The sequence below is a fragment of the Mustela nigripes genome, chromosome 12 (genome assembly GCF_022355385.1).
Source record: "Mustela nigripes isolate SB6536 chromosome 12, MUSNIG.SB6536, whole genome shotgun sequence".
NCBI classification, from domain to species: domain Eukaryota; kingdom Metazoa; phylum Chordata; class Mammalia; order Carnivora; family Mustelidae; genus Mustela; species Mustela nigripes.
This window is the reverse complement of record NC_081568.1, coordinates 67,096,619-67,117,580: the sequence shown is the minus strand read 5'-3', so window position 1 is coordinate 67,117,580 and position 20,962 is coordinate 67,096,619. Positions and strand designations below refer to the sequence as shown.

Genomic DNA, 20,962 nt, shown 5'->3' with positions numbered 1-20,962 from the left:
GTACTGGAAGAATCAGTATTATTAGAATGACCATACCTCCCAAAGCTATCTACAGATTCAAAGCAATCACCATTAAAATACCAAAGGAATTTTTCACAGAAATATAGGAAACAATCCCCAAAATTTGGAGGAACCACAAAACACCTCAAAGAGCCAAAGTAATCCTGAGAAAAAAAGAACAAAGGCAGAGAGGTATCAGGCTTCTGAATTTCAAACTATACTACAAAGCCATAGTAATAAGAACAGTATGATACTCACAAAAAAAAATAGACATGTCTACTAATAAAACATAATGCAGAGTCCATAATTAAACCCTGGCATATATGGTCAATTCGTATTTGACAAAGGGGCCAAGAATACCTACTGCAGAAAATATCTCCAACAAATGGTGCTGGGAATGCTAAAGAAATATATATAGAATTATGAAATTGGACCTCTATTTCGCACCATAAAAAAAATTTAACTTGACATGGATCAAAGACCTAGACATAATACCTAATACAATTAAACTCATAAAAGAAAACATATGGAAGAAGGTCACTGATACTGGTCTTGGCAATATTTTTTAATACAATACAAAAATCATTAGTGATAAAAGAAAATTTAACAAATAGGATTACATCAAACTCAAAAGCTTCTGCACAGCAAAAGAAACAGCCAAATAAAAAGACAACCTATAGAATGGGAGAAAATTTCTTCAAACTATATATTAGATAAGAGGTTAGCATTCAAAATCTATAAAGAAGTAAGTCAACACAGTAACAGAAAAAAATCCAATTAAAAATTGGATCCGATTAAAAATTAAAAACAGGGCAGGAGAATTAAATAGACATTACTCTGAACTGCACATCAAAATGTCCAACAGACACATGAACTGATGTTCAATATCACTAATCACAAGGGAAATGCAAATTGAAACCACAGTGAGATAACACCTCACACTTATTAAAACGGCTACCATCAAGAAGACAAGAGACAACTGGTGCTGGCAAGGATGCAATAAAAACAGAATATTTATACATTGCTGGTAGGAATATAAATTGATCTAACCACTATAAAAAACAAAATGGAGGTTTTCAAAAAATTAAAAATAAATTAACCATATGATCCAATTCTACTTCTGTATATATATCGAAAGGAAATGAAAATGAGATTTCAACAAGACATCTGCACCCCATGTTTATTATAGCATTATTCACAATAGCAAGATATGGGAACAAGTCCATCAATGGAGAAAAAAAAATGTATACATATACACAGTAAAATATTTTCCAGCCATTCAAAAGGAAGATACCCTCCCATTTGTTTTTGTTTTACTTTTTTAGATATCTTCCCATTTGTGACAGCATGGATGAACTGTGAACGATGCTTGAAATGATGCTTGATCTTCCAACTGAGATTTGACTCACAGTGGCCTTTCTATGTCCCAACATATATCTCACTCAGACAACGAGCTCTACCTGTTCCATACTAAATTCCAATTTTGCTCTGGTAGGCCTTCTTCGGTTTCATCCTCTATTCAGCAGTTTGTAGTAATCAGAATTACTTACACGTGGCTCAGTCAATGGGGGCACCATCTTACTAGTAGTAGGATATCATTAGCTCTGATTTAACATATTCACTGATAAGAGCCAAAATTTTCATAGGTTTGTTTTTTTTTAAGGAAGTTCTTTTTTTTTTTAAAGATTTTATTTATCCACTTGACAGACAGAGATCACAAGTAGGCAGAGAGGCAGGCAGAGAGAGAGGAGGAAGCAGGCTCCCTGCTGAGCAGAGAGCCCAATGCGGGTCTCAATTCCAGGACCCTGGGACCACAACCTGAGCCGAAGGCAGAGGCTTTAACCCACTGAGCCACCCAGGTGCCCCTCATAGGGTTTTTGGTCACAGCGGCACCTAGAACTATGAATCACATGTTTTAGTGTCTCCTAGACACTAACCCAGGTGAACCTCAAATCCACCTTGTTGTTGTACCTGCCCTGACATTTACTGACCAGCTTTGTGTTGCATTTCTACTAAACTGGAAGACAACTGATCTCATATGCAAAGACTGGCATTATCTTGCCTTTATCCTAGCTAAAATTTATTAATTTTTTTTTTCCAAAAGAAGTGTCTCTGGCTCTTCCTGACAGGTTGGCATCTCACAACATGGAAGTTTCTAGTCATCCGCAAGCACAGGGAATCTGTCCAAATTTTCTCATCACAGCCACGTATAAAGATTTTGGGTGAGCCTATCTCCATCCTTGGTCTTGATAATTTAATGCCTTTCTCTTCTTTATCCAGAGGTTCAAGTTTTTATGTGTTTTCTGCTTCTAAGAAGTTCCCACCCATGATTCTTCAGTCACTATATTCCCTACTTCCCATGCTGTTTCTGATCTCATGGAAACCCAACTTTAAAATAATTTTTCAATTAGGGTGTGACCAAAAAAAAAAGGAAACTTTATCTAGTTGTTTTCCATCTGTATGTTTATGTCACTCCTTCAAAGCACTTTAGTAAACTAATTAATGATATTTCCTTTCCTAATTTGGTTAGCTTTAAGTGATAATGAACTCATTAATTTATTTTTTATTTTTTTTTTAATTTTTTATTTTTTATAAACATATATTTTTATCTCATTAATTTATTATAAACCATCCAAAGTACTCAGTTAGATTTGGGGGCAGGGTGCAGAGGGACAAGGAGAGAGAGAATCTTTTTTTTTTTTTTTTTGACAGAGAGAATCTTAAATAAGCTTCACACCAGCATGAAGCCAGACACAGAGCTCAAGCTCAGGACCCTGAGATCATGATCTGCCCGAGCTGAAATCAAGACTCGGTTGCTTAACCGACTGAACCACTCAGGTACCCCATCCCCTAGATTTTTTTGATAAAAGAGACAACAGATATGAGATTGTCCAAGAAATTAAAGTGATCAAAGGTTGATGGAGATTAAAGTTGGAAAGAAGAAAAAGGAGAATAAAGTTTGTTAAAAGTGCATTTTAGCATCCCCCTTTGAAGAGTCAGGAAGCACATTAACATTTTAAAGCCCTTGCAGAGTCCAGCAATACAAAAACTTTGGTATTTTTGTTAATGGTGTCTCTCAAACTTATGTGGTCATAAAGCCGTATATATATACATAATTTTATTTTATATACACACACACACACATATGATTTTGCTTTATCTTATTTCATTTTTCTTTTCTTTTTTTTTTTTTTTTTTTTTTTTAGGTATACTCCACACCCAGTGAGGGCTTTAACTCACAACGCTGAGATCAAGATGTGGTATCAAGTCAGATGCTCCACCAACTAAGCAACCCAGGCATCCCACCCCTTTTTAATGTTTATTTCAGTTCTTTAAACATGTGAAGGGACCTATCATAGAACACACTTTGAGAAATGCTCTGAAGTCCTTTGCTCTTCTAATCTTCTACAAATCCTTGGCATTGGAAGTCCTCATAGGTCCAGGAGGAGGTCCAGGCATAAAGGCAGGAGGGAGGTATACCCAGTGAGTTAGGGATTAGGAGGGTGAAAGAGGAAGAGATAATGTCAAGAGAAATCTAATCCAGAGGCAGGAATAAATAATTTGGGGAATTCTGGGATAGTTTTGGAAAAATGAAAAATTCTGTAAGGTTAAGGAAAAGGAGAGATGAAGGAAAGAAAGATTGAGATGATAATAGCACCTGGCTTCCAGGAAAAGCTTAGTGGGTGGTGAGCTAGTTTTCCTCCTCCCTCTCCTTCTAGGAACAGCTGAACCCATGGCTGCTCTGTCCAGGCTTAAACAGTTTTCCTAGATATTCTTAAAGGTACCTAACTAAGACCAGTGAATAATAACAGAATTAGAATTTGGCAGAAAGTACACATACTTAGACCCTCAATGCAAAAAGAATGGATTTATAGATTAAATCAATAAAATTTCAGAAGAGCAGATGGACAGCCGTGATGACTGACACAGACCCAAAAAGCTGACACCTGAGAGGAGCCTTGAAGAAAGCTGATCCCCACCCCCCTCCACCACTGGCAGAGCTTTAGAAAGACTTAGAAATTTGATGAACAGGTACCCTATAGAATGGATGGTAAATATGGAACTACAAACAAGGAGCTTTATGGAAGTTCTATTTAAGAAACAATGAGGTCAAGGTTATAGAAAAGGGCATCTATATAATGCTCACCCCTGTTCATCAAGAAAACCTTCTAGGTCAAAGAGACAGGAATGCCATCAAAACTCATGTCAACCTTTTCCTTACTCAGACACACTCTATGTTTGTTCAGATGTAGGAATATAATATTTTGGTGATCTTGAGTAAACAGGGCTTAGCATTAGTAAGAATGGCTAGGAAATGTTCACTATCAGCCCAAGGGCTTTCTTAGAATCTGCTGAAAGGCCTCACGAAAGAACTCTCTCCCTCCATTGCTCACTTTTTCAAAGCCTCACTTTCTACATCACTTCCTTACATACACCAATAGCCTCTTCATTATCAACATCAGAAGACTTTGCTGTATGAGAATCAAATGACTTTTCTGACATTAGATGGCATACTAATATAAATGATCATATTTACTACTATTACAATCAATTCAGGTCAAGGTTTTAAGTTACAAAACACCAGTCTGTATTAGAGATTCTTTTCATTAAAAAAATTAATTAAATCTTTAATGAGGCTGCGTTCATGGTTTTGTTACACTCTTCAATAGCATTATTTTAAAAAATCAAGGCATCCACTATATGACCAATTCTGTACATGGCTTTGTTTTGCTCTCCATAAGAGGACCCCAGGTTGCCTAGGACTTTAAGCTATAAGAAGATGACATTTGTATCACTCTCCTTTTTTTTTTTTTTTGATGGCCTGTACTTCTTTTTTTCCTCTTTATATTATTATGTTCACTTTCCCTGTGTAAGCTCATTCACAAAATAATTTTGGAAGAATTTCAATAAATGCTTTTGGTATTTATGCTAAAATTCAGAAAACAGAACAAATTATAGCCCAGATTACTTCTGCCATACTGGTAGAAGTTATGAGATTTATTCTCTGGAAAAGATGAGCCTCAGGAAACATGAGGAAGAAGAAATATTGAGCAAACAAAGGGAATGAGAGAAAGTCTGCTTATTCCTCCAGCCCCTACATTTGACTCATTTTACCCTTTGAGCTTCTTGTCTGAGTAATCTGAACCATTTGCAAGTCAAAACTGGAAGACGCTGGCAGTCATGAATCCCCCAAGAAAATGTCTTGGATGACGAAATCAATCAGTCCACAAATCCAACTCATGCACACACAGCTTCTAGCCAGGATCTGTTTTGGGGGTTTCGTGTGTGTTTCAGTGTCTGCACTTTAAATATGAACTGACAGCCAAAGGTCACCAGTTATTTAAGGAAATCCTCTAGGATAAAGGATAGAGACCAAAATAAACCAAAAGATAAGAGGTTGTTGGCAAAAAAAGAGACAAGGCGAAGAGATATTTTCAAAAAAACTATCACTAATATTCTGAGAGATACAACATAACAAATAATCAGTAATACAAAAATAGCCTTCTACACAAAGAGGCATTTTCAGAGAACAGAGGTTTAAAAGATAAATCACTAAGAAAGTAGATGAAAAATAAAGAAGGACAATGGGATAGAAAAGATTAGAAAATTAATAACTCAGCCCAGGAGGGCCAATCTTTAAAAAGTTTGAGTTTCAAAGACAAAAGAATGTACAAGAAACAAATACAATAAGAGGGGCTGTATAGAAAGAACAGCAATAAAGAAGGAAAAAGAAGGGGTTGTAGAAGTTTTTTTCAATTTCCAAATATCTAGAATTGCAAGATATGAGTTTCCAGACTGAAAAGGCCTACAAATTTCTCAATAAAATGGATAAATAAGACTAGTCCCAGTACAAGTCATCCAGATTAGAGACTACTGAAGATTCCCAGAGGTTAAAAAATTCCCCCCAAAGAAAGAGAAAAATAACACCAGCTAGCATGTAAAGGGTAAGATATCAGAAAGAAAACAATGTCTCACTGTGTGGAAGTCAGAAGACAGTGCGATGTCCTTACAGCCAGGGATAAAAATTGTGTTTAACCTAGAATGCTACACCAACAAGGATAAAGGTATTTCCAGATGTGAGGACTTAGAGATTTTACCTCTTTAATACTCTTCTTTTTTAAAAAGATTTATTTATTTTAAAGAAACAGAGAGAGAAAGAGCAAGCACGAGAGACTGCCTGATGCAAGCATGGGGAGGGGCAGAAAGAGAGAGGGAGAATCTCCAGCAGAGCCCTGCTAAGCACAGAACCTGCCATGGGGTTTGATCTCCTGTCCCTGAGATCATGACCTGAGCCAAAACCAACAGTCCAATGCTCAACCGACTGAGCCACCCAAGAGCTCCCCTCTTAAATATTCTTTAGGAGGCAGCTACTGAAATCAGTACAGTGACAAAATAAAAAGTAAATTGGGGCACCTGGGTGGCTCAGTGGGTTAAGCCTCTGCCTTCAGCTCAGGTCACCATCTCAGGGTCCTGGGACTGAGCTGTGCATCGGTCTCTCTGCTCAGCAGGGAGCCTGCTTCCCCCTCTCTCTCTGCCTGTCTCTCTGCCTACTTGTGATCTCTGTCAAATAAATCAATAAAAATCTTTTTTAAAAAAATGAAAAGTAAACTGAGGAAACTAATTTAGAATCTAGAAATTAGGGGATCAAGAAAAAGAAAAGAACTGAAGTGAAATTCCCAGGACAATGGTAAAAAAAGGACAGCCAGAGAGTGAGGGCTTGAGACTGAAATCACAGAGAAGCTCCAGGCAAAAGGTGGCCAAGAACAAAGGCATGACAACATACAGACTATCTTTATCAATACCAAAGGTGAAAAAGAGGAAAGTAGGAACCAGCAAGAAGTGTATAGAAAATTAAGGAAGCAAGGAAACAAATAAGAATAATGGTCAATCCCAAGTTGGGGGGGGATTTTACATGGAAGGCCTAACAGTGTTTACTAAGTTATGATAACTGATACCAATCCAGTCAAAATTCACAAGAACACAATATCAGTGTGACATTGGGGAAAGAATGTGTCTCCACCAGAGAGAAAGAAATGAATGGAGAGAGAGAGTGGTTGGTGAGAGAAGACAAATCCTCATTTCCATCATGGAAAATCAGTATATACTCTTCAGTAAGCATTTACTAAGTATCCAGTAAGATTCTCCTTTTATGCAAAGAAATGGAAGTGATTCTAAAAATAAAGAGCTAAAAATATTGACTGTAGTTGGTTTGGAGAAGGAGAAATGGGGAAGGAAGTTATAGGTGTACTTCTCTCTAAAATTTCTAAAAATTCTAAAATTTCTAAAATTTCTAAAAATATTAGAATTTATCACTGAGCTATATAACTTTAACATAAATATAAAATAAAATAAAAATCAGTAGTGCCTTTGCTTTCAGCCTGTTATATAAATGCATAGAACAATCTGGTTTCAATCTTGGAAAATGAAAGCTGTTACTAGTGGCTCTGGCTTATTGTCTCTCTCTCTCTCTTTTTTTTTTCTTTTTCTTTTTTTTTTTTTTTGCTAGAGAGAGTGAGTATGTGCAAGCTAGCGGGGGGGTGGGGGGAAAAGGGAGAGAAAATCTTAAGCAGGCTCCATGCTCAGTGCAGAGCCTGATGAGGGGCTCAAACTCATGACCTTGTGATCATGGCCTGAGCCAGAATCAAGAGTTCAATGTCAACTAACTGATTCCCCGGGCAACACCACCCTCCACCCCAGCCTGTTCTCTTTGGGCCTTGGGATGGTGGAAGTGGTATAGAATGTTTGGAAGACCAATCACTTTCTATTTTTCACAAGAAAACAGCCATACAGATAAACTGGTTAAGTACCTTCAGTTGAAAGTTTTCAAAGCATTTCTGAAATTTCACTGTCTCTTTCAAAGTCCCAAGTCAGACTGAATGTATCCTGACAACCTGAGACACATGAGCACTTTCCAGTTTGTTTATCAAAGCTATTCTAGACATCAAAACTATAGTCTACTCTCCAGTCTAAAAGAGATCATTGTTAGCATCTAAGGAGTAAATAAAAGAGAGACAGACACAGACACATAGAAAGAGAAAAGAAAACTTTACTTATGCAATAGTAGTTTGCCTACAATACCACCAGTGCTTAGGAAACAGTTAACAGAATATTTTTCCTTGCTCTAATTCAAACCTCTGATCATCTTCACACTAATGACAAAAGCTTATTTAGCCTATCATAAATACCATTCACCTTTTCTTTTTTTTCTTTTTAAGATTTTATTTATTTGACAGAGAGGGATCACAAGTGGGCAGAGAGGCAAGCAGAGAGAGAGAGAGAGAGGAGAAAGCAGGCTCCCTGCAGAGCAGAGAGCCGGACTTGGAACTCGATCTCAGGACCCCGAGATCATGACCTGAGCTGAAGGCAGAGGCTTAACCCACTGATCCACTGAGGAATCTTAAGGAATAGAGAAGCTAATAGGTATCTTGCCAATAAGCTGGGCAAATTTCACACTCAGAGCAACTGGGTTGGATCAAGGTCTTCATTCATTTCAAGGTCTTCGATGACACTTGACGAAAATCTTTCTAAATGAGACAATGGCCAAGTGAACATGGTAACTTGCCAAGTCATAGTGAGAGCAAATTCATCTAAGTTTGCGAGTTCTAAGATCTAAGAACCTTGGGACCTCTTGAATGCATGCTTTCTCAGAGTTTTGGTGAGTACCCATGACGGCAATTCCTGTTGCTTTGCAAATATGATGCACTCTTTTTAATTCTCGAGAAGAAATGGATCCTACCTGTAGTTCCGGATGTAAAAATATAAAGATGAGGAGACTTGAGACTTGAAGCCACATGGTAGCTGCGGGGCACGGGCCTGTCAGATGCCGTGCTTAGTTTTTCTTTGAGTGAAGTTATGCCCTGTGGAACAGAATCGCTCATCCCCCAAATGGTGATACCTTCTGGGAGGCTTGGAAGGATTTCTTCTACAGTTTCAAGCAGATCTAAAAACCAGAGGTTAAGGAAGAGAGAAATAAAACATAAATCTCAAATCATTAACTTGTGTTTTCTTTTCTCTGCTGGAACATGGATAAATGTCACTATCATGCTGACTTTATCTTCACTGGGATAATTAATATCATAGCCATTTTATGATTCTGATTCAACAGGACCAACTGAAAGGGAAATCTGGTTACCACCTGATGTAATAATTGCAAAGAGGCTGATTCAAATAAAATTCTGGAGACACCATTGTTCAGATTATGATTTTTTTTTCCTAATTTTTAAATGAAACTCTATTTTTATATTCTGCTTTAAATCTACACTCAGGATACCACAGTAAACATTTTCATTGAAATAGATCTCAGTAGCTCATTATTCTCCAGAGCCATCTATTAGTGTATCACTGGTTAATTCTACTATAACGCAATACATTCAGGAAACTCTGCTGACCCCTCTGGAGTCCTAAGATCATTATGGTTTAGACACTGTTTCAGAGCCAAAAGTTAAGTGAGGAAATTTAAAGATGCCCTTTTCTCTAGATCAGGTTATCCAAAGGTGAAAGTCTTTGAAAGCAAAAGGATGAAATGAATTCCTTCTATACCAGGCAACAAGGTCCCCAGGGCCTGGCAAGGTGGGAGCAGATTGAAGAGAGCGTAACCATCATCCGCAGCAGTGTGAGATCCAAGAGCCACCTAGAGACAACAGTAAGCAAAAAGGAAAGCAAGAAGTAGAAAAACCTGAAATGCGGGTGTCTTCAGGCCTGAAGAACTTAAGAATCTCACCTCACAAGACCAAAGGTCTGGGCTGCAATTCAGATTTCAGAAAGGAAAAAAAGGATACATCTCCCAGAAAGTCTCTACTGTACAGAAAACAAAAGAGTACCTGGAGAGGAGAGGCTATGTTGCATTGATTTGGGAGACTGAACCCAAAATTTTTCATTTGGCCATTAATGTAAAAGAAAACCTTATTTACTCAGGAGGAGCTGGTAGAGAAGAAGAGAGGCAGAAGGTGGGCATGAGTCCCTGAGAAGGAAATAATTATTAAGGTATCCAGCACTCTGTAGGATATAAAAGATGCAGAGCCTCATCATTCCCAGAGTCTTTTGTGTAAGCCAATGAGGCCTCATAGTTTTTGCTAGAGTAGAGACACAGTTATTCACAGTCTCAAAATACCTTTAAAATATAACACTCCCCTATTTTAATATGGATCTCTAACATAGAAGTTTGACTTTTATATTCCACAAAGGTGCTCCAGTTTCAGTGTGGTATTCCTATAAAATGTCGTATTTGTCTAAGTTATAAGGGATTTCTGATCATTACCTTACTTATCTTAAAATCCAGCTTAACATCCTTAGAAATACTAAGAGGTAATACCCTCTGGATTTTGGAATTAATGCAAGGAATGCCAGAGATTATCAGCAACTGCCAAAAGTTAGGAAGAGGCAAAGGAAAACCTTTTCCTAAATCCTTTGGAGCGAGTATGGCCCAAAAGACACTTTTATTTTGGACTTCTAGCCCCCAGAATGGTCAGGGTATAAATTTCTTTTGTTTTACACAACCCAGTTTGCAGGAGTTTATTATAGAATCCCTGGAAAATTAATACACCAAATCATAAGTTGGTGGACAGAACTGTTATTATAACCTATGGCTAATTATCCCTAAAATCTATATATTACCTCATAAAAGAAATCAATTATGAAAAATGTTATTAAATGTAAAATATACCCTGGTTAAAAGCTCAAGTACATATAAACATGAACTTTTCCATCCAAGCAATTATATTTTTTTCTAAATTTTTTTTCATTTATTTATTTTCAGCATAATAGTATCATTATTTTTTTCACCACACCCACTGCTCCATGCAATCCGTGCCCTCTATAATACCCACCACCTGGTACCCCAACCTCCCACCCCCCGCCACTTCAAACCCCTCAGACTGTTTTTCAGAGTCCATAGTCTCTCATGATTCACCTCCCCTTCCAATTTACCCAACCCCCTTCTCTCTAACCCCCCCTGTCCCCCCTGTTTTTTTTTTTTTTTTTCTAAATTTCTATCCAAACTTCAAGAATACTTACAAGATATATTCTGCTTTGAAGCTGAACTCAATGTCCTGCATTAAACATTTTTCTGGAAATGGAAATCAGTATATGGCAACCCCAAAAGGCCATTTGTCAGCCATCATTTAGTTCTACTATAATATAACACATTTGAGAAGGACTCATGACTTAGTTCTTCAAAATCTATAATCCAGGGATGACTGGGTGGCTCAGTTGGTTAAGCAGCTGCCTTCAGCTCAGGTCATGATCCCAGCGTCCTGGGATCGAGTCCCACATCAGGCTCCTTGCTCAGCGGGGAGCCTGCTTCTCCCTCTGCCTCTGCCTGCCATTCTGTCTGCCTGTGCTCACTCTCTCCCCCTCTCTCTCTCTGATAAATAAATAAAAATCTTTAAAAAAATATTAAAAAAAATCTATAATCCAGACTGATCATGAAGAAACAACAAGAGAAACACGTCAAATTAGACCAAGTAGTTCCCAAATAAAACAACTAAGGAAACACAGAAAATGATAAGGAGTTCATATGCAGGGGGTAGGGAGGCAGACTGGGACTTGAACTTCTTTGAATTTTTATTTCTGTCACAAATCCACATAAAATAAACTATAAGACTCCAGAGTTCCACTGGGTATGTACAGCATGCTGCTAGCTATAGATTGCTTCAGTAAGAAGTGAAAAATCACAGGAAATGATGGGGGAAGAACAAGCCACAAATGAAAAAACAGGACAAACAAATGATCAAGACTTTCTGTTTCCTTTCGTGTTGTCATTGTTTTTGACAGGTTGGCGGGGTGGGGGAGGGGCAGAGGCAGAATGAGAGAATCTTAAGCAGGCTCCTCACCCAGCTCAGAGCCCAAACCAGGGCCCAACCTCACAACTCTGAGATCAAGGACATGAGCCTAAATCAAGAGTCAGATGCTTAACTCATTGAGCCAACCAGGCACCCCTAATCTTGTTTTAATGACTCTTTCTGGCAATTTGAATGTATAAGTACAAGTCTCTGAACGGACTCATTTCATTATCTTCCTTTCAAATTTCTTGTCTGGAATTGTAAATTAACAGCAAAAACTTAAAATGTTCGTAATGATATGTATGTCTAAGTAGTCAAAAAAAAAAAAAAGTGCAGAGAAAGTTATAATGTAATTAATTCTGGCTCCAAATCTTTTTTTGGAATTGTAGAGTCTATAAAGAAACACTCAATTTTTACAATGAGTGATGAGTTTTAGAAGAAAAAGGAAGTGAGCAGATTCCTAAGAATTAGAGGAAATACAATTTAGTTCCCTTCATAGGCTAAAATTTAATTGACTTGACTCAGCTGACACATTCAGAATTCTACAGAATTTCATTAAATTATTTCTTCAGTAGTCATAGGTAACGTGGTCGAGGATAATGAAAACTGAAATAAAAACTTGGAAAGTCTTGTAGAGGATAAAAAAAAATGAAGATTTATTTATCACTGTCAATCTTCCTTAACAAAATGAAAAGGTTCAGTATCATTTTGAAAGTAAATTCTGAATAGTAAGTCCTGACACAAAATAGCACACTTTTCAATACCTAGAGGACACTTGGCTGTGGTTTCAGGAAGATTTACTCTTCAGTGAAGGGCACTCCATCAAAACTTGTCAAACTGTGAGCACCTCAAATAAATGTTGTGTGTTCTATTCCACACCTCTGCTCAGGGCACCTGGCACCCACAGGCAGTGGGTGTGGGATAGAGATCTGGTTATGGAATTGAGCCCTTCCCATGAGATCCCCTGGAAAGGCGGGTCATGACAGAAAACTGTTGTAAGAAAATGAGACACCTGAATATTCTATGATCCTGAACAAAGTCTACCTCAAAGGACAAGGCTGTAATGTAGAAGGCTTTCACCACAATAGGGTCCTTTTAAGAAACACCTTTTTATTTCTCATAAACACAAGGCACTTCATTAGGTAGCACTGCAAGCATCAGCATCAAAAACAGGTAAATTAGAGGGCTACCCAAGTGGCTCAATCAGGTAAGCATCTGATTTCAGCTCAGGTCATCATCTCGGGGGCCTGGGATGGAGTCCCAGATTGGTTCCCCACCGTGCTGGGTGTCTGCTTCTCCCTCTTCCACTCCCTCTGCCCATACCCCACTCTCTCTTTCTCAAATAAATAAATAAATTCTTTAAAAAAAAAGGTAAATTATGATCTCCACTTATGATCCTCCAGCACTTTTTGTACCAATTAATTTGTTTCTACATCATCTTATCTCTTATTCACATTACTGAAAACACAACGAGTAAAATCTAACATATCTCTCTACTATGCCATTTAGTATGAATCATGTTATTCAGCCTACATTAAAAACTTTTAAAGTTATCTTATTTTACAATGCTTTCAAAGGAATTGCTTGTAGCTCTTAAAACATTGGCAAACACTGAAACTTTTAGGCGTGAAGACAACTTACATGGAATTCAGAGACAAACGGTTACCTTGAACTCTCCACATTCCAAAGCAATAATCACACAGAATCCAAAAATGAAACTGTAGATCTCATTTCATGCTTATAAATATCATCCTACTACTTAGAGAAGCTCAGCAAGTTTGACATAGAAAGCATGGGCAAGCTCTGGTTTCTAACAAAACTGATGCTTAAGTAAGCAACGTCCTAAGGCAATTCATAACAGGTTAGAAACACACCTCACCATGAAAAATGTGCCAGCTATTCTGACAAATATTAGTTTATTAATAATCATTATAACCCCAGGAAGTCCACAGAAGCACAAGTCTTTCAAGATTTATTTATCACTGTCAATCTTCCTGAAATGATTTTATTAGCTGCCCTGAATATATGTACATAAGTTTGTAAGTGGGCTTATGTGTTTTCACTCTCAGCTGTTTTGAGGGACAGAGAGCATATTTATTATGGGTAAAATTGTGTAAGAAAGTAAAAAGCAGAACACTTCATTTGATTTTATTTCTAGCACATCTCCCACTGCCAGTGAATAATTATTACCCAAATGGGACCACACCACCATGATGTATTTGGCTTGTTATTTTTCAATGGCAAAGTAGTAAAAACCAATAAATGCACAGAAAGGCTTTCCAGACACAGACTAATCAGCAAGTAAACTATATATTGGGAAAAGGCAATTCCAAGGTAGTATGTCTACAAGATTCATACACCATCAGAGTTATTTTCCACATTCCTTTTTGGTTATAAATGGAAGAATCCTCCTTTTCTTGGCCAGAGAAGAGCTAACCATCTGGCTCCTAACTTGTCTGACACCATTCCAGCCCTAGCTGCTGAAGGTTGGGAAGAAGATATGGCCACAATGCTACGGGGGAGGAGAGAACAGCTGCTTAAAACGAGTCTGCCTAGGTCACATGTCATATGCCTGGATCTGGCTCCCAAAGGCCTTCTGCCGACAGCAAAGGTAGACACTCTTACTCTGCATATATGTCTCTGCTTCCCATGTAATTAAAATAATTATGGCAACCAATTATTAAATATATACTATGGTCCAGGCACTTTGTTCTGTTCTTTATGTTTAATTCACACAAGACCCACTGATACCCATTGATTATCTGCTATGTGTTACCAGCCAGTTAATGGCAGAGTTAGGGTTCAAGCCTATGTTTGTCTGACTCCAAGATGTATATTTCTCCCACATAACACTGCCACTTCTCTGAGCAGGTACAATCCCCTTTTAAATAGTTTTGGCTCCTGCCAGCATTCAAACATCTTTCCCTTACAGTGAACACATATTCAGCAGATACTGTAAATAAGAACCCCAGTGAACCCATGATCAGACAAGAAAAAAACCGTAAGTGTATCAGTGCTTAGAACACTGTCTTTTCTAGCGAGGGAACCTTCCTATTGAAATGAGCCTTTTCTTTTGGAATGAAGGTCATCTTTGACTGAGCTGAGTCTAAAATGGAAAATAAAAATGCAAAACAGCCATTCATTCTACTAAATGTAAGTAAAAATATAAAAATGTCCTAAAAATGAATATAGATAGATGTGCGGTTATCAGAACACCTAGATTAAATAATAGAAGTTTATAGGAGCCTTGCTTCTTATCTATCTGAATACATACAGTTTTCTATAAAACTTAAAGAGTCTTTATTTTTCCTCTAACCCTTCCTCTTGGTTTTTAAAAAGCAGATGCCTTTATGGCTGAAAGTCATTTGTAGAATTACAGTGCCTTGATCCTCAACTGGAACATCTGCCCTGCACAGTCTGAACACAACGTTTCAGGAAAACTAACAGGGTAAATCTGCCTGCATTACTGTAAGTTATTAGAGCCTTTTTTTTTTTTGTGAGCAGGAACACAAAACCTTTGCAAACATGTTGATACTACTGAATCCAAAGTAAAAGATTTCAGGGCAATATTAATATATATATATTTTTAGTTACCCACTTAGAATAATTTGTGTATATTAAGATAGCAGGGAGTACAAAATACATACATGCAACTAAATCTGAAACTTTGGGGATGCTGAGTGTATCTAAAGCACTTCCTACTTTTGGGGAGTCATGATTCTAACAATTAGCAACATTTATATAAAATAACACAACAAAGAAATTCCACTGACACATCTACTATCAAAATCAATTACCAAATGGACAGTGGTGGGACAATGTATTAGCAAAAGTAATAGCAAAAGTAAATAAGTTACTGAGTGTCCATATGTATTTTTCATGAGGTCATTCATTCATCCTGGCAATATGTATTTGTTGAGCACCTCCTTTGTGCTAAGCTTTGAGAATTTAGCAGTGAACAAGACGAACTTCTTCTACTCAAAGAGCTTACTTACATCCCGGTTCCAGGCCTCCTCCTCAGAGTCCACACTAGAACTTTACCATATCAGTGGGTCACTGTGAAGAACCATACTATACCTGAGGTGAGAGGGGTTAGTGGAAAAGATACTGGAAGCAAGTAGGTGGATAGATGGGACGCTAGAGACAGGGTAGGAAAGGCGGTGGGGAAGGCAGGGATGAGGAAAGGAAAGGAAACACTAGCGATGGGGGAAAGAGCACGAGCAGGAGGACAAAGACAAAGGTGTACCCAGCAGGCTTTCACATCAGAAATGCTAGTTCCAATCGGTACATTGCTTCTTCTACATGTGTGAGCTCTAGGAGATGGCTTGCCTGCTTTAAGCCATGCTTCCGCTCCCTTTAAAACGAGGTTATGGCTGTGATGTGGCTCACATAGGACAATATATATATATAAACAATCTGTAACTCATAAAGTACTTTAGAAATAGAAGAGATTATTATTATTGTTAACGTTATTATTGCTAAATAGATCAAAGAATATAATTGCATAGACTTTTTAAAGTGATATACAAGCATGATAAACATTTTCCTGTTTATTCTAAGTAAAGAGAAAAACATATAGAGGTAGATGATGATCTTGGCCACAGCCACTAACAATAATAATAACAGTTGAAATATTGGGAGGAAAGGATTAGGTTTAACCTAACACTATTTAATTTTGAGTAAGCACTAAAATTTTCCAGGGAAATCTGAAATGCCATTTGATACATCTTCAAAACCATGTTATACAAATAAGAAACCTTCTGGCAAGTACTTTTGAACCTTAAGACTGTGACAGAAAGGAATAAGAGCTATAAAAACATTTAATTTTTTCCAGTTATCTGTATGTGGAAAATCTGGTGTCTGTATATTGCCAACTTTTATTTTACTATTTCTATATAACTGGAATGTATATTTTTTCATAGTTATATGAAAAGGGGGCTGACAGCCTCAGAAAAAATTAGACTATATTATATAGTACAGCACAGTCTTGTATCAGAGATCAGTTTTTGAATCTTTGCTCTGCAAACTAAGTTGTGTTAAACTAGACATCCTCAGTGAACTTCTTTTCCTCTGCTGCCAATATATAGCTCTGTACCTGCCTCTCAGAAGCAATGAGAGTATCTTTACATAATCAGCCTTGAGTAAAGGGCAACTGTTAATATTTTTATTAATGATAGTAACAATTTGGTAGATGAGCTGATATATTTTGCTTTGACTTATTCCTTTTTTTTTTTTTTTAAGATTTTATTTATTTATTTGACAGAGAGAAAGAACACAAGTAGGCAGAGTGGCAGGCAGAGAAAGAGGGAGAAGTAGGCTCCCCACTGAGCAGGGAGCCCAATGAGGCTCGATCCCAGGACCCCAGGATCATGACCTGAGCTGAAAACAGCCACTTAACCTACTGAGCCACCCAGGTGCCCCTGCTTTGACTTATTCCTGAAGACAGAATCATAAGACATTATTTGGCTCAGCTTGAAATCCCCTTGATTTCAGTTCAGTTCATGATCTCAGGGTCCTGAGATGGAGCCTGGTTTTGGGCTCCACACTCAGCAGGGAGTCTGCTTGAGATTCTCTCCCTCTACCCCTCCCCTCTGCTCACTCTGTCCCTCACTCTAAGTAAATAAATAAGTAAATACAATATTAAAAAAAAAAAAGACATTATCTGGCCTGCCTATAAAACCTGTTTGAAGCCAGTTATATACAACTTCTGGAAAGTAAAATGTTGTTAAAATATACCAAAGTAAGGTGTTCGAGGTCCTATGCCAAACTATTTACTAGCCTTTTTTATAACTAACTAACTTATAGCTATCTAATTAGATTGTATCAGCAAAATTCAAGTAAGCTCCCTTATTAAAAGCCTAAGATGACTTTATAATAATAATAACAGCAATTATTTCAATTCACTACAGCTCCAGTTAGTACATACAAGCCACTCAGCCAGTCATTTTACAAAAGCTACATCATTTAATCTCAAAATTACATTGTGAAGTAGATTGGTATTGTCACCATTTAACAACAAAGTAAAATGAGACCCAGGGCACCTGATGACCTTTTCCTCAATGACACAGCTAAGAAGTGGTAGACCATATATGAAATACAAATCTGTCTGGTTTATCTCCATTTAAACCCTCTGACTGATTTCTTTCTCAATGCATTTCCCCTGGGGATATAATGGTTTAATGACACATCTCCATTAGAAACATTCCACGAGGACCTAAGACCTCTAAAATTTAAAGCTCTAAAAACCTGTATGTATATATTTTTTCAATAATTTGACTCAAGATGCCAAGAATACACTATATTGGGCTAGGAGCTTCTAATACAGAAAAGTCCCCTTGATAAGCCACATCTTACCAAAAACAGAAAAAACAACAACAACAACAAAACCCACAAAGCCAAAACACACAACAACCTAGGAAGTACATAAAACACAATTGTCCCATCTTTGAAAAACATACGTAATTTATATATTCTAAAGTATGCTAAAAATCTATTAATAAGATTGAAGGTTGATTTCTCTACCTATCTATTACTAAGCAGGTTGACTAAATGGTTTTGGCTTCAAACTCCAGCATCTCAAATAAACTCACCATTGGTGTGAAAGTTAAAAACAAAGAGACAACACAATTTAGCTATTGGCAAGCAAAACTTTCACACAAGTAGAACTGCAAAATTAATTGGTCCTAATTAGGCAACCACTCAGTCAAGAGCAAAGTTTGTTCTTTGCTGAGAGGTAACCAGCCCTATTTACTCTGAGAGGAATCCCTCAGGAGGCTGGCTATAGGATGTTTTTCAGGTTGGCTTCAATAACATGGCCACCAAAATCTTTTTAGGGATAACCTGACCCTCTTAGTTTACTCTTGTAAAAGGAATTTGTGGCTTCATCAATTTTTAGCACAACCTGATTTGAATTTGCTCTAGAAATTGCTATCTAAATTAGATTGAGCAATAAAATGTTAGATTATATCCAGAAATGAACAATATCTTTTCCTGCTGCACTCACATTTATCACTTGCTCCTGTTCCCCATGATGTCAAAAATCCTATTTGACTCGTTTATCCTACTTATTGTTACAGTTCAGAGGAAGTTCATCACGCTAGTTAATCTCTTTCCAAGATGAGGGACTGGATTTCAGTCCTGGAGGATATGACTATTAAATGGGGGGTGGGGGGAGGAATAAAAAATAGACAAGAGAGGCTAGTCAGCTTCTCCACTCCTTTAGATTAAACCAGATAAAATCAGTGCTTGAGAGCAAATATTTTGCTACTTTCTCAGGTCACTAGTTGAGCTGGAAGGACAAGGGGAATGAGCAGAAATGAAAAATCTTGAAAATCTAACCTTTGTACTATATATTACCTAACCAAATATTGTGTGATATGCAAGAGTTATATAATAAAGGTTACCCATAAAGTTCTACACTTTAGAGACTGCTAATGTATAAATGTAGATAATTTTTCCTTAATGCTCTATAAATCTAAAAACTCTCTCTGAGGTGTTAGTGTGTACCTATGACTCTAAAATACTTAAGAACTTTCACTAAGGCCCTTGCTGTTGAGGCTCCTTATCCTCCACCTGCCTATTCTCATGCAAGAAAAATATGCACAAATCCAATAGATTATACCAAATAAGTATCACAGGTTATAATTCAAGTCCACTTGGTTGTGGGACCCATCTCCCTAGGTTTTTTCCTAATTAGATATTCAACCAAAACTTTCTCTTTGTAGTTTTGTGTCAATATGCATATCCAAAGCCTAACTCCAAGATAGGAGGGAGAAGACTAGAACCTACTCAAGGTTAAAAAAAAATAATAATAAAAGGCGCGGCTAGGGTGAGAGAGTCAGCCAAGAGCCCGCCCACTGGCTGGGAGATGAAAACCTAACCTTGCTAGGCAAATCCTAGCTTGCAAGCTGTGCAAAGTAAGAGCAGACAAGAAGATAAGAATTCACTCAATTCAGATTAAACATATTTGTTCTTCAACTGTAGTCAATCTTGAGAGTGTTGCTCCTAGAGGCAGGCAGATATTCCACCATGAAATCAAGGTATATATTCTACATGTCACATAATTTGGTCAGATAGGACAAAATTAAAAACTTATCAAGTTCTTACATTCAACTGAAGGCATCAATAACAGTAACACCGCCTCCCTCTCCCAAAGCAGTAAGAAGCAGAGAATTCAGAAAAGTTTTTGAACTTGTCTTGGTATTATCTACAAGAGAGTGAGTGATGTTAAATTAACGGAAGAGGGGAAATTAAACCGCCAGTCACAGAACTGTAAAAACTGTAAAAAGGTTTTGTATCCTTACTACCACATTTCATCACACACGCAAAGCATTATCTGTGAACTGTTCTATCAAAGAAGGGCGCGGAGGGGGGAGCCCTCATCCCTTATTTTACCTGCGCCTACCACGAGAGCTCGGGGCTCACAGCTGCGGATACAGTGCAGCAAGCAGTTGGAGCGAATGTTGGAATTGAGGAAGGCCACCACGCAGCCCAGCTTGGCCAAGCCGAACCACACGTGGACGAAGTCAGGCTCATTGCTCATCAGAAGAGCCACCGTGTCCCCCCTTTTCAGCGTGGAATGGTTCAGAAAGACGTGAGCCACTCTGCTACTCCTTTTGTCTACATCCTGATAGGTGTGGATGTCCCCCTCATAGATGATGAAAGGTTTCTGGGGCTGCTTCTTGGCAAGACTCAGGAATTTATCCAGGACTGTGAACAGCTCCCCTTTCAGGACGTACTTCTCCATCCGAATTCCATAGCGTACCACCTTCAGCAGGAACCAGAAATCGTCCCAGAAGTAAGGGAACAGGAGTTTCTGCAAGAAATGCAGGAAGACTAACCCAGCCGCTAGTCCTGTTAAACATGACAGGAACATGGAGGCCACCGGGATAGAAGGCAGCTCGGATACCAGCCCTTCTCTCCAAAAGCAGGTCGTCGGGGCTACAGCCTGGTACCTGCAGTTCGCGCCAGACTTTCCGGGACGGAGAGGGTAATCTTGAGAAACAGAATCAGAAGTGTGCACAGTAGAGGTCACCCCAACAGATGCCGGGGATAAGGCTTGGGTCACCTGGCGGATGAGGGGACAGCGAACGAAATCAACGCGGGCACTCGCAGGGTCCACGGAATCTAGGAGCCCAGATCAGCGCCCCTGCCTGACAAAAGCCCCGACGGTGGCCCGCGCC

At 38.1% G+C, this 20,962-nt stretch overlaps 1 protein-coding gene across 1 annotated transcript in view; it reads right to left on the bottom strand.

Moving 5' to 3' along the window:
* Positions 1 to 20,655, bottom strand: part of SLC27A6 (solute carrier family 27 member 6) — a 63,167-nt gene extending 42,512 nt beyond the window's left edge. The window contains exons 1-2 of the mRNA XM_059416582.1: positions 20,175 to 20,655; positions 8,738 to 8,941 (exon numbers count right to left, since the gene is read on the bottom strand). Of these exons, the coding sequence (XP_059272565.1) occupies positions 8,738 to 8,941; positions 20,175 to 20,655 (685 nt within the window). The remainder of the gene's footprint in view (positions 1 to 8,737; positions 8,942 to 20,174) is intronic.
* Positions 20,656 to 20,962: the final 307 nt, after the last annotated feature.